At 40.8% G+C, this 13,324-nt stretch overlaps 1 protein-coding gene across 6 annotated transcripts in view; it reads right to left on the bottom strand.

Annotated features, from left to right (window-relative positions):
* Nucleotides 1–13,324, bottom strand: part of tec (tec protein tyrosine kinase) — a 220,643-nt gene that overhangs the window by 12,846 nt on the left and 194,473 nt on the right. For all 6 annotated transcript variants that reach the window (XM_068035798.1, XM_068035818.1, XM_068035846.1 and 3 more), the window contains 2 exons: nucleotides 11,999–12,215; nucleotides 6,133–6,197 (listed from right to left, as the gene is read on the bottom strand). In XM_068035798.1, coding sequence (XP_067891899.1) covers nucleotides 6,133–6,197; nucleotides 11,999–12,215 — 282 coding nt within the window. The remainder of the gene's footprint in view (nucleotides 1–6,132; nucleotides 6,198–11,998; nucleotides 12,216–13,324) is intronic.

Genomic DNA, 13,324 nt, shown 5'->3' with positions numbered 1-13,324 from the left:
CATATAGTGGAGTTCCACAGGAGTCGATAGTAGGACAACTACTTCTCTTGATCTATATTAATGGCCTAGACTTGGATGTGCAGGATACAATTTCAAAACTTGCAGTTGAGACACAACTTGGAAGTTTTGTGAACTGCGCAGAAGACAGTGATAGATTTCAAGAGGACATGGACAGGCTGGTGGAAGAGGCGGACGTGTGGCAGATGAAATTTAATGTAGAGAGGTGTGAAGTGATACATTTTGGTAGGGAGAACAAGGAGTGGCAGTATAAAAGATACAATTCTAAAGGGGGTGCAGGAACCTGGGGGTATATGAGCACAAATCGTTGAAGATAACAGGCTGAGAAAGCTATCAATAAGGCATATGGGATCCTGGGCTTTATAAAACAGTGGTTTGGCCTCAGCTGGAGTACTGCAGCCAATTCTGGGCACTATACCTTCGGAAAGATGAGAAGGCATTAGAGAGGGTGCAGAAAAGATTTATGAGAATGATAACAGGGATGAGTAACTTTAGTTATATGGATCGACTGGCGAAGCTGGGTCTGTTCTCCTCAGAGAAGGTTGAGAGGAGATTTGATAGAGGTGTTCAAAATCATGAGTGGTCTGGACAGAGTAGATAGGGAGAAACTGTTCCCATTGGCAGAAGGGTTGAGAACCAGAGGGCACAGATTTAAGGTGAATGACCAAAGAATCAAAGGCGACATGAGGAAGAGCTTTTTCATACAGCAGGTGTTAGGAACTGGAAAGCACTGACTGAGACTGTGATGGAGGCAGATTCAATCATGGCTTTCAAAAGGTAATTGGATAATTATCTGAAGAGAAAAAGTTTGCAGGCTAAAGGGAAAGGGCAGGGGAGTGGGACTAGCTGAGCTGCTCTTGCAGAGAGTCGGCATGGACATGACAGCACCTTCCAAACCCGCGACCTCTATCCCCGAGAAGGACAAAGGTAGCAGATGCATGGGAACACCACCACCTGCAAGTTCCCCTCCAAGCCAGACACCATCCTGACTTAGAACTATATCGCCATTCCTTCACTGTCGCTGGTCAAAATCCTGGAACTCCCTCCCTAAGAGCACTGTGGGTGTATCTACACCCCAAGGACTGCAGCAGTTCAAGAAGGCAGCTCACCACTACCTTCTCAAGGGCAATAAATGCGCGCCTAGCTGGCCAAATGGCCTCTTTCTGTGCTGTAACTATTCTATGATTCTATTGTATAAAAAAGTTCAATAATTTTCAGAAATCATTTTTAATAATTTGTGCAAAGATAATACACCTAAAGTCTGAGGCCTGATTGTACAATCACCTTGTGTTGAGTTTACATAGTGTCCATTATAAATGTAGACATACAATGGAGAAACGTAGCAAAATAGCACACCAGAAATAGTGACAACAGCAAGTTAGATTTTGTAGACTGGAAGTATACATAGACTTAAGATTTGTGCTGATCATTTCAAGAGTATCAACAATGAAATATCTCTTCTGGCTCTGTTCTCACAGAAAAATGGCTATGCAGTTCATTAATAACAGCTATTCACCATGAATAACATAGAGAAGTGCAATATGGATGTTTGGGAGGAACAGGGCAATCATTCACTTAAGGAATTCAAAGAAAATAGGCCACGCAAAGAAATTATGATCTCTTGTACATTGTGCACAGTAAGTCACAGGGTTCGGTCTCCATTGTGTTTTTGCTACTATTTCCTCTCTGCTTCTTGTTTTCCAATTCCAGTGAATGAGTAAGAGTTTGGCAGGGAATCAGAGTGCCTAGAGAGCATGTCAGGGAGGGAAACAATCCTAAAACATGGTTGGAATAGAAAAATGGGGCAACAAACAGGCAGGTGAAAATCAGAACTGCTAGGAGTGAGGCAGAAGCAGAATTAGGGCTTACATCTAGCACAGAGGAGTTGAAACTGAACTGGGAGCGAGAGGCATTTATGTGGGGGTGGGAAATTTTGCAAGTTGCACATGCTCAGAATACAACGATGCGGTAGAAAGCTCTGTCTAAAAACACTAAGTTAAAATAACCAGTTGAAGTCCAGGTTTTCAAATAAAAACAGAAAGTGCTGGAAATACTCAGCAGGTCAGACAGCATCTGTGGAGAGTGAAGCAGAGTTAACGTTTCAGGTTTGTGACCTTTCATCACAACTGGCAAAGGTTAGAAAAGAATTAGGAAGCTTGGGGTCTGGTTGCTTGCCATTTCAACACCTGCCCCCCGCCCTTTCATGCCCACATTTCTGTCCTTGGCCTGCTGCAGTGTTCCAGTGAACATCAATGCAAGCTCGAGGAGCAGCACCTCATCTTTCGATTAGGCACTCTATAGCCTTGCGGACTCAACACTGAGTTCAACAATTTCAGAGCATGATTGGCCCATTAAATATTTTTCTTTTTTTATTATTTTGTTTTTTTTAACCATGTGCCTGTTTTTCATGTGGTGCTTTTGGACAGAGCTGCTCATTACTCTGCCATTAAAACTCTCTTTGCCTTTGTCCCATGACATCTTCGTTATTTAATCTCTCCTGCCCTCTGCCATATCACACACCTACCTTTTTGTTCTTTTCCCCACAAAACCCCCCAACCCCCTTCACTTGCTTAAAACCTAATTCTTTTCTAACCTTTGCCAGTTCTGATGAAAGGTCACAGACCTGAAACATTAACTCTGTTTCTCTCTCCTCAGATGCTGCCAGACCTGCTGAGTATTTCCAGCACTTTCTGTTTTTATTTCAGATTTCCAGCATGTGCAGTATTTGCTTTTATTCCAGGTTTTTAAGACAGGTTGAGGCTTTGAACAAAAATGTTTAACAAAAAAAAATTATATTTCAGTGAAATATGTAATTTTTGAATTAATATTTTTGTGGTAAAGCTTATTTTAGATATTACAAATTACTATGTTAATAAGAGTAAAATAGTGGGTGAAAGTGTTCTTTAAATGACTGAGTGATTTAATATGTTTAATTATGAAATATTAACATTCATACAAAGAGTTCTGATTATAAATGTTTACATAGGGTTGTTCTATTGAGGCATGTTGATATGCAAATTTTCCATTAAAATTGCAAGACACAGTAAGTAAGGATAATATACAGGGGATGTGTGTGCCTTTTGTAAGGCTATTATATTTATGCATGGCGCTACATTTTATTTTACAAACATTCAGGTTTAAGCAACTGAAGGACTTCAATAATTTTTTTTATTCATTTTGTGGGATGTGAGCATTGCTGGCAAGGCCAGCAATTGTTGTCAATCCCTAATTGCCCTTGAGAAGATGGTGGTGAGCTGCCTTCTTGAACCTCTGCAGTCCATCTGTTGCAGGTACACCCACAGTGCTGTGAGTGAGGGTGTTCCAGGATTTTGATCCAGCAACAGTGAAGGAATGGCAATATATTTCCAAGTCAGGATGGTGTGTGGCTTGGAGAGGAACTTGCAGGTGGTGGTGTTCCCACACGTCTGCTGCCCTTGTCCTTCTAGGTGGTAGAGGTCATGGGTTTGGAAGTTGCTGTTGAAGCAGACATGGTGAGTAGCTGCAGTGCATCTGTAGATGGTACACACTGCTGCCATTGTGCGCAGTGGTGGAGGGAGTGAATGCTTAAGGTGGTGGATGGGGTGCTGATCAAACAGGCTGCTTTGTCCTGAATGGTGTTAAGTTTCCAGTGTGTTGTTGGAGCTGCACTCATCCAGGCAAGTGGAAACCTCCCAGGATGTTGATAGTGGGGGTTTCAGCAATGGTAATGCCATTGAATGTCAAGGGGAGATGGTTAAGATTCTCTCTTGCTGGAGATTGTCACTGCCTGGCAGTTGTGTGGTGAGAATGTTACTTGCCACTTATCAGTCCAAGCCTGAATGTTGTTCAGGTCTTGCTGCATATGGACATGGTCCGCTTCAGTATCTGAGGAGCTGCAAAAGGTACTGAACATCATACAATCATCAATGAACATCCCCACTTCTGACGTCATTGATGAAGCAGCAGAAGATGGTTGGGCCAAGGACACTACCCTGAGAAACTCCTGCAATGATATCCTGGGGCTGAGATGAGTGGCCTCCAACAACCATAACCATCTCCCTTTGTGCTTGGTATGATTCCAACCAATGGAGAGTTTTCCCCATGATTTCCATTGACTTCAATTTTGCCAGGGCTCCTTGATGCCAGACTCGGTCAAATGCTGCCTTGATATCAAGAGCAATCATTGACCCCTCACCTCCAGTTCAGCTCTTTTGTCCATGTTTGTCCAGGCTGTAATATGGTCAGGAGCTGGGTGGCTCTAGTGGAATCCAAACTGAGCATCAGTTTGTTGCTGTTGAGTGGCGCTTGATAATATTGCCAACATCACTTTGCTGATGATCGAGAGTAGGCTGATGGGACGTTAATTGGCAGGATTGGATTTGTCCTGCTTTTCGTGCACAGGAAATACCAGGGCAATTTTCCACATTGCTGGGTTAATGCCAATGTTTTAGCTGCACTGGAACAGCTTGGCTAGGGCTGCAGCTAGTTCTGCAGCATAAGTCTACAGTACTACAGCCGGGATGTTGTCAGGACCCATACCCTTTGCAGTATCCAGTGCCTTAAGCCATTTCTTGATATTAGGTGCAGTGAATCGACTTGACTGAAGACTGGCATCGGTGATTCTGGGGACCTCAGGAGGAGGCTGAGATGGATGATCCATGCAGCACTGCTGGCTGAAAATGGTCGCAAATGCTTCTGCCTTTTCTTTTGCACTGATACATTGGGTTCCTCCATCATTGAGGATGGGCATATTTATGGAGCCTCCTACTCCAGTTAGTCGTTTAATTGTCTGCCACCATTCATGACTGGATGTGACAGGACTGCAGAGCTTTGATCTGATCCATTAGCTGTGGGACCACTTAGCTCTGTCTATTGCAAGCTGCTTCTGCTGTTGGTCATGCAAGTAGTCCTGTGTTGTGGCTTCACCAGGTCGACACCTCATTTTAGTTGTGCCTGGTGCTGCTTCTGGGATGTTTCCCTGCACTTTTTATTGAATCAGGGCTGATCCCTTGGCTTGATGGAGTGAGGGATATGCCGGGACATGGGGTTACAGATTGTGGTTGAATATAATTCTGCTGCTGCTGCTGATGGTCCACAGCACCTCAGGGATGCCCAGTTTTGAGCTGCCAGATCGGTTCTGAATCTATCCCATTTAGCATGGCGGTAGTGCCACACAACATAATGGAGCGTACCCTTAGCGTGAAGACGGGACTTCGTTTTCACAATGATTGTGCAGTGGTCACTCCTACCAATACTGTCATGGACAGATACATCTGCAACAGGTACATTGGTGAGGACAAGGTCTAGTAGGTTTTTCCCTCTTGTTGGTTTCCGCACCACCAGCCACAGGCCCAGTCTGGCAGATATGTCCTTCAGGACTTGGCCAGCTCAGTCAGTAGTGGTGCTACCAAGCCACTCTTGGTGATGAACATTGAAGTCTCCCACACAGAGTACATTCCATGCCCTTGCTACCTTCAGTGCTTCTTCCAAGTGGTGTTCAACATGGGGGAGTACTGAATCATTAGCTGAGGGTGGGCGGTAGGTGGTAAATCAGCAGGAGATTTCCTTGCCCATGTTTGACCTGATGTCATGAGACTAGAGCAACTCTCTCCCAACTGTACACCACTGTGCTGCCACCTCTGGTGAGTTTGTCCTGCCAGTGGGACAGGACGCATCCAGGAATGATAATGGTCGTGTCTGAAACTATGATGTAAGGCATCTTTCCTTGAGTATGACTATGTCAGGCTATTGACTAGTCTGTGGGACAGCTCTCCCAATTTTTGCACAAGCCCCCAGATGCTAGTAAGGAGGACTTTACAGGGTTGGCAGGGCTGGGTTTACCATTGTCTCTTCCAGTGCCTAGGTCAATGCAGAGTGTTCCACCCCATTTTATTCCTTTTTAACTTTTGTGTAGCAATTTTGTACAACTGAATGGCTTGCTAGGCAATTTCAGAGGGCAGTTAAGAGTCCACCACATTGCTGTGGGTCTGGAGTCACATGTCAGCCAGACCAGGTAAGAATGGCAGATTTCCTTCCCTAAAGGGCATTAGGAAGGACTCTTTCAATGGATTTGTTCCACTTGACGTCTTCTAGCCAATAACTAAGAACGGGCTTGATACTGATGTTTAATCTTACCTGGTCATTCCAAAATCAGATACTTTGACCACATGTGATTCATTCACTAAACAGTTTCTGGCAGCCTAAAATTAAAAAAAAAAATTTCTTTAAAATATATGGCTAATGTTTTCTACTTCTGCACTCCCTACCCATAGTTCACAACTATTGACATGAATGGGAGGCAATCATAAGCTGGTGAGTGGAGAAAATCCCATCCGATTTGCCATTAAATTTAATCTACAATCATTCCCACATTGTTTATACATCATTGAGTTTTTTTATATCTTACAGAATTTAACTAATGTGTTTCATACATAGGGGTTGAATTTAAGTGGCATTTGTTCAATTTTCTGCTGTAATTTCAGCAGAAGGTCTGTAAAAACCCTGAAGGAACTTGGAACATGGAACTTCAACATTATTTATCATCATCATATAAAGTCAGAAGTATGCACAAGGATTAACCAATAAATTATTTAAGATTTTATGCATAAACTGGCATAAAAATGATACCAAGCAAAAATTGATCCTACATAATGTTAAATTAAGTCTGCAAGAACTTGCTTTCAACCCTTCCATGAATAAATGCCTATGTCTACATTGACAACGGAAAGTGCTGATGCAAACTCATCACTTGTCAAATACATTTTCTTTCTACCTGAAAACTACAGTTGGTCTTATTTCCTCTCCCCCTACGATCTACAATGTCATAGTAATTCATCTTAATATATGCAGTGGAACCTTTATTATCAACAATCCTATTATCGTCAATCCCAATTAAGTCAGGGCTTAGTTGTAAATTTTCTTTTTCGTTCATGGGATGTGAACATTGCTGGCACGATTAGCATTTATTGCCCATCCCTAATTGCATTTGAGAAGGTGGTGATGAGCTATCTTTTTGAACTGCTGCTATCCATGTGGCTATCCATACACCCACAGTGCAGATAGGAGGGAGTTCCAGGATTTTGACCCAGTGGCAGTGAAGGAATGGCGATATAGTATAAGATGGTGTGGGACTTGGAGGGGAACTTGCAAGTGGCGGTGTTCATTATCCATCTAAAATTTAATATAGCATTTTAATTGATTTCACATACACTTTGGGTTCTTGGTTCTACATTATGAATAGTTATCATCTGGATATTGAGTGACTGGCAAAATGTACCAAAAACAAGAAATGCTGGAATCACTCAGCAGGTCTGGCAGCATCTGTGGAAAGAGAAGCAGAGTTAACGTTTCGGGTCAGTGACCCTTCTTCGGAACTCAAAACTGGGCATCCGAAGAAGGGTCACTGACCCGAAACGTTAACTCTGCTTCTCTTTCCACAGATGCTGCCAGACCTGCTGAGTGATTCCAGCATTTCTTGTTTTTATTTCAGATTTCCAGCATCCGCAGTATTTTGCTTTTATTATGGCAAAATGTACCAACCATGCAACTCTGATATTTAACTTCAAGACTGAGAAGCAGTGGCAGGCATAGCATTGAAGCCAAGGGACAAGAGGAGTGTGGCTATCAGCATTTTCTTTTCCCCGAAGAACTTAATGTCAAAACAGAGAAGATTTCTCCTTGCTGATATACATTTGATTTGTATTTTTACATCCCATCTTCAGTCTATTTGCCAAGTTTCCTTCAATTTAATCTGGGTAGGGTCTCCTTTATTTTGCCATAATGTGCTTTTTTACAGTCAAGCAGCATTATCTATTACTTTTTCTTTTTTATCCCTACACTGAATCTAGTTGCATTGTGGTCACTGTTCTCAAATGTTTCCCTACTTTTAGGTCACCTACTGGCATCATTTCATTCCCCAGGTCAAGTAGTGATTCATTCTTTGTTGGAGTAGCAACATATTGACCAAGAGAACAGCCCTGAAAGCATTTTACCTTGTTTCCTTTCTATGGTACAGTGGTCTACAATATGTTCATATATCACTATTACTCATCTTCATACAGAGATGCCATTTGGATCGTTTCTCTATTTATATCCTTACACTCAGATAATGATATTGTCTCCAATTAATACTGCTACCCCCTTTCTTCCTAGCCTATCCCTCCTGTATATATCCCAGGCACATTTAATTGCCAATCCAGACCCAATTGCAGCCATATTTCAGCTTTTACTAGATCCCGATTTTCTATTTTAATCAACAAATGTATTTTTCCAATTTTGTTTCATATACTCAATGTATCAATATATACAGATTGGATTAACTTAGTTTTGCAACTTTTTCTTTTGTATTTCCATATCCTGATTTCTTTCTTATTTTACTATCTTCTGCTTTTTAATCTTTCAATCTTTCTACTACTTTATTACCTATATATCTAATATTTGCTTTCCCTTCCAAGCAGTCTACTTTACTCTCTTTGTTTACCCTTTCCTCTGCCATATTAGTTGAAATTGTTATCCACAGCTACAGTTAATCACTAAAGAATAAATTCTTGGAATAAGGAATGTCATTATTTCCATACTTTTTTGGTGCATTCTCACTTTTTGGGGTTACTATTGAACTATGCAGTATTAATACAAATTTGTTAACCATTGCAACCAAATATTACTAAAATTGCACAGTTACTTTAACCTCTAATTTGTTCACATATATTCATATCGGAAAGAAGAGGTCTTGCTAAGGGCATCAGGAGTTCTGACCTAAATTGTAAAGCAGGACCTCACAGGTAATAATCTCAAGATTATTACCCAAATCACACACAAATTGGCATAGAGATAAACAGAGTAGGAAAATTGGGTAAAAAATCAGTTAAAAGTAGGGGTAAAGAGTAGTTATTAATTTGGAGGAAGGTAGAAAGTAGTGTTCCACAAGGATCAGTGCTGGGACCACTGTTATTTATAATTTACATTAATGATTTGAACTTAGAAACAAGTAACTCTATCAAAATATATGGATGGTACCAAACTGGAAGGTGGAGGTGCAGGGGGGTGATGAGGGGTATATATAGGTAACCTCAAGGAAGAATGCAACATAATTCAAGAAAACATTAGAAAATTTGCAGACTGGGTAGTTAATTGGCAAATGACATTTAACAGAGATAAATGTGAGGTGATGCACTTTAGTATGAAAAATAGAAACACTACCTACACCTTAGAAAATAAAAACAGAATAGGGTAGAAGAGCAAAGGGCCCTAGAAATACAGGGGAACAAATCACTAAAATCAGCATCGCACATTAGCATAGCAATTAAAAATGTTAACAAAGCACTGGAATGTACTTCTAGGGGTAAAGAATTCAAAAATAATGAAGTTATATGAAAACTTGTATAGGACCCTGGTTAGGCCGCATATAAAAATGTGCACAATTCTTGACTCTATGTTATAAAAAGGAAATAGAAGCATTGGAGAAAATGCAATAAAGATTTACAAGCACGGTAGCAGAACTGAGAGATTATACCTATTGGGAAAAATTGAACACGTGGGACTTTTTCTTGAGAACAGAGAAAACTTAGTGGTGACCTAATAGAAGGCTTTAAAACTATGAATGGGTTGGACAGGGTAGGTGTGGAATATTCCAATTGTGGGAGAATATGAAACTAGAGGCAATAAATACAAGATAGTTATTAATAAATCCAATAGGGAAATAAGAAATTCTTTTTGCTGTGGGGGACGGGAGGGGGCGGGGGGGGGGGGGGGGGCGGAGGACCCGGTTCTTGTGGTCCACATAGGAAGCAACAGCATAGGTAGAACTAGAAATGCTGTTCCGTTCAGAGGGTTTGAGAGTCCAAAGTAAAAAGCAGAACCTCAAAAGTAATAATCGCTAGATTGTTATCTGAACCACGCATCAATTGGCACAGGGATAAAAAGATTAGAAAGTTAAACGCATGGCTGAAAATGTAGTGTGGGAGGCAGGGGTTTTGCTTCATGGGCGACTGGCAACAGTACTGGGGAAAGAGGGAGCTGATCTGTTGGGAGTGGCTCCATTTTATCTGGGCTGGGACCAGAGTCCCAGTGAATCAAATTACTAGGACAGTAGATAGGGCTTTAAAATAATAAGTGGGGTGTGGGAGGATTCAGGCAAGGATAAATTCGAAAGCAGCAAGGGAAATTTCGAGGTTCTGGAGTAGAGGCGTTTTGAGTAAAAATAAGCAGTGGGTCAGGACGAGACATGAGAGGAACAAAGGTAATAGGGCATTAATGACTAAGGTAACGTTAGGGAAAATTGGAAAAAAGTCAAAGCTAAAGGCACTATCTCTGAATATGCGAAGTATTCGCAACAAATTAGATGAATTAATGGCACAAATAAAAATTAATAGGTTTGATCTTAAAGCCATTATGGAGACATGGTTGCAAAGTGACCGAAGTTGGGAACTAAATATTTCAGGATACTTAACTTTTAGAAGAGATGAGCAAAATGGAAAAGGAGGAGGGGTAGCCATGATAATAAAAGATAGGATAAAGACAGTCGAAAGAAAGAATCTTAGCTCAGAAAATCAAAAAATAAGATCATTTTGGGTGGAGCTGAGAAACAGCAAGGGGCATAAAACATTGGTGGGAGTTGTTTACAGGTTGAAATGTTGAGCAGAGCATAAATCAGGAAATTAGAAGTGCATGTAATAAGGGTATATAGTAATCATGGGGCACTTTAATCTTCATAAAGACTGGACAAACCAAATTTGCAGTAATAGAGTGGAGGACAAGCTCATGGAATGTCTACAAAATAGTTTTGTAGATCAGTATGTCCAGGACCCAACTAGGGAACAGGCTATTTTGGGTCTAGTATGAGAAAGGGTTAATTAATAACCTTGTGGGATACTGGCTTTTGTTACAAAGGATTTGGAGTATATGAGTAAAGACATCTTACGACAATTATACAGGGCGGTGGTGATGCCACACCTGGAGTAGTGTGTGCAGTTTTGGTTGTCTTACCTAAAGAAGAACGTACTTGCCCTGGAGGGAGTGCACTGAAGTCTCACTAGACTGGTTCCTAGAGTGACAGGGTTGTCCTATGAGAAAAGATTGAGTAGACCAGGCCTAACTATATTCCCCGGAGTTTAGAAGAATGAAAGGTGATCTAACTGAAACACACAAAACCCTCAACAGGCTTGACAGGATGGATGCTATAAAAATATTTCCCATGTGGGGAATCTAGTACACAGGGTCACAGTCTCAGAATAAGGGGTCAGACATTTAGGACTGAGATTAGGAGAAATTTCTTCAATCAAAAGGTTGTGAATCTTTGGAATTCTCTTCCCTAGAGAGCTGTGGATGCTCAGTCATATTCAAGACACAGGTTGATAGATCTTTGGGCACCAAGAGAATTAAGCATTTGGAGATAGCATGGGAAGGTGGAGTTGAGGTAGATCAGCCATGAACTTGTCGAATGGCAGAACAGGTCCAAAGGGCCAAATGGCCTATTCGAGCTCTCATTTCTACATTCGTATGCTTTTTACTCAAAGAGTGATTAGAATGTGGAACTTGCTACTACAGGAAATGGTTAAGGCAAAAAGCCTAGCTGCTTTAAAAAGGAAACTAGATGAAGACACGAGATAAAAAGCCATAGGAAGATATGGTCAAGAGCTGAAATGAGGTGGATAGATTGGGACAATACTTGTATGAGGTATTAACACCAGCACAGACTAGGTGGACCGAATGGTCTATTTCTGTGGTATACATTCTATGCAATATGCAGTGAAAAACGAGTGCAAAATATAGAAACAAATTGCAAGTAAAAGTGCCATAGATGATTATAGTTACCTTCGAGAATCACTGACAATATATAAGCAAACATGATAAATGCCTTTTTAAAAAAATTACTATTTACTTATGTTGTATAATTTTTTCCACTCTTACTAACACAAAGCCTACCTTGCATCAGATTCTGGAGGTCCAAACAGCTTTTTGGTATAAATTTACATTATTTTATGTAAAGTAACAAAATAATTACCAGATCTCTGTGGATGAATCCATTTGCCTCCAAATACGACATGCCATCGCACACATCCTGGCACATGCTCAGTAACATTTCGTTGTTTAACTGCCCTCTTCTTTGTCGGAGATAGTTCAGCAGACAACCAAGTTCCATAAATTCGGTCACTATGTATATTGGTTTCTGCTGTGTGCAAACTCCATATAATTGCACTAATTTAGGATGAGATAATTTCCTGCAGACAAATCAATCATGTCAGTGCATACTTAATTGTTCAAAATGTGCATTATATTTTACAGCACTATTATTATGCTTGTGGAACATTAAAACTTGTTTAATATAGACCATTAGGAAGTTGAGTACCAAAAAGTAGTTATGCAAGGTAGATATGACGCCTGCAATTTGATTTGCATTGCTTATTTACTTCTTTCCCTTTCTTTTTCTGCATTTTTATTTCCCACTTTCCTGAAGATCTTTAGTCCTTGCTGGATATAGCTCAAAGGACAATCTTGAATGCCTCATCCAATTTAACATTATTCATATGTGAGCCTTGACAGTGAGTGTTGATAGACTATTTAGTTACAAGGATATTGCAACTGAACGCCATGCTATCCTCACCTCGTGTTCACACACATCTACTTCCAAGTAAGGGTCACTGAATAGCCATCATGAACAGGAACCAAATGGGGGTGGGTGCTTAATGACAACTTCAGGCTGATATTGGTTGGCAACTGACCACACCATGCACTTACCTGAATGAAGAGCCAGAATGAGCTCTCTAGCTCCTTCTGGCTTCACATTAAAACTGGGGTGCGCTGCCAATTACCACTCGCACACCTCTCCTGATCTCCTCAACCCCACCCACCCGACTCTCACAGAAGGTCTGGAACCAGCGTCCCCACTGGCCAATCTTTATCTTCTTTGTGACTGCACTGCCTTTTGGGGAAGAATTGGCTTTCCGAACACATGTTGGGTTCCAGTCGGGTCCTGATGACACGGGAGAAACAATTTTGCATGGTTCTCCTGCCCTCCAGTTTTGTAGTAGTTTGTGGTTGGCACTTGGAATTCAGGCACAAACTAATAGCTGTGACTTTTATCTGCAGCAAAATTGTATTTATCTGGATCAGAATAATTAAATATTTACACACAAAGAAATGTTAGTGTGTAAAAGCCTGCCTACACAATGTTTAATTACATTTATTCACAATTTGAACCTCAGACATTTGGATTAGTACCCCAATTGTATTTTAAAATATTTAAAATAATTTTAGCTAGTTTGCTTCCAGTGTCTTCTCACTGGTGAATATATGCTGTAAAATTACAAGAGGTAATAAGGAACACAGG

Source organism: Heterodontus francisci, chromosome 1 (assembly GCF_036365525.1).
Source record: "Heterodontus francisci isolate sHetFra1 chromosome 1, sHetFra1.hap1, whole genome shotgun sequence".
Lineage (NCBI taxonomy): Eukaryota > Metazoa > Chordata > Chondrichthyes > Heterodontiformes > Heterodontidae > Heterodontus > Heterodontus francisci.
Note: the sequence above shows the minus strand (reverse complement) of the source record. Positions and strands in the feature narration are given on the sequence as shown.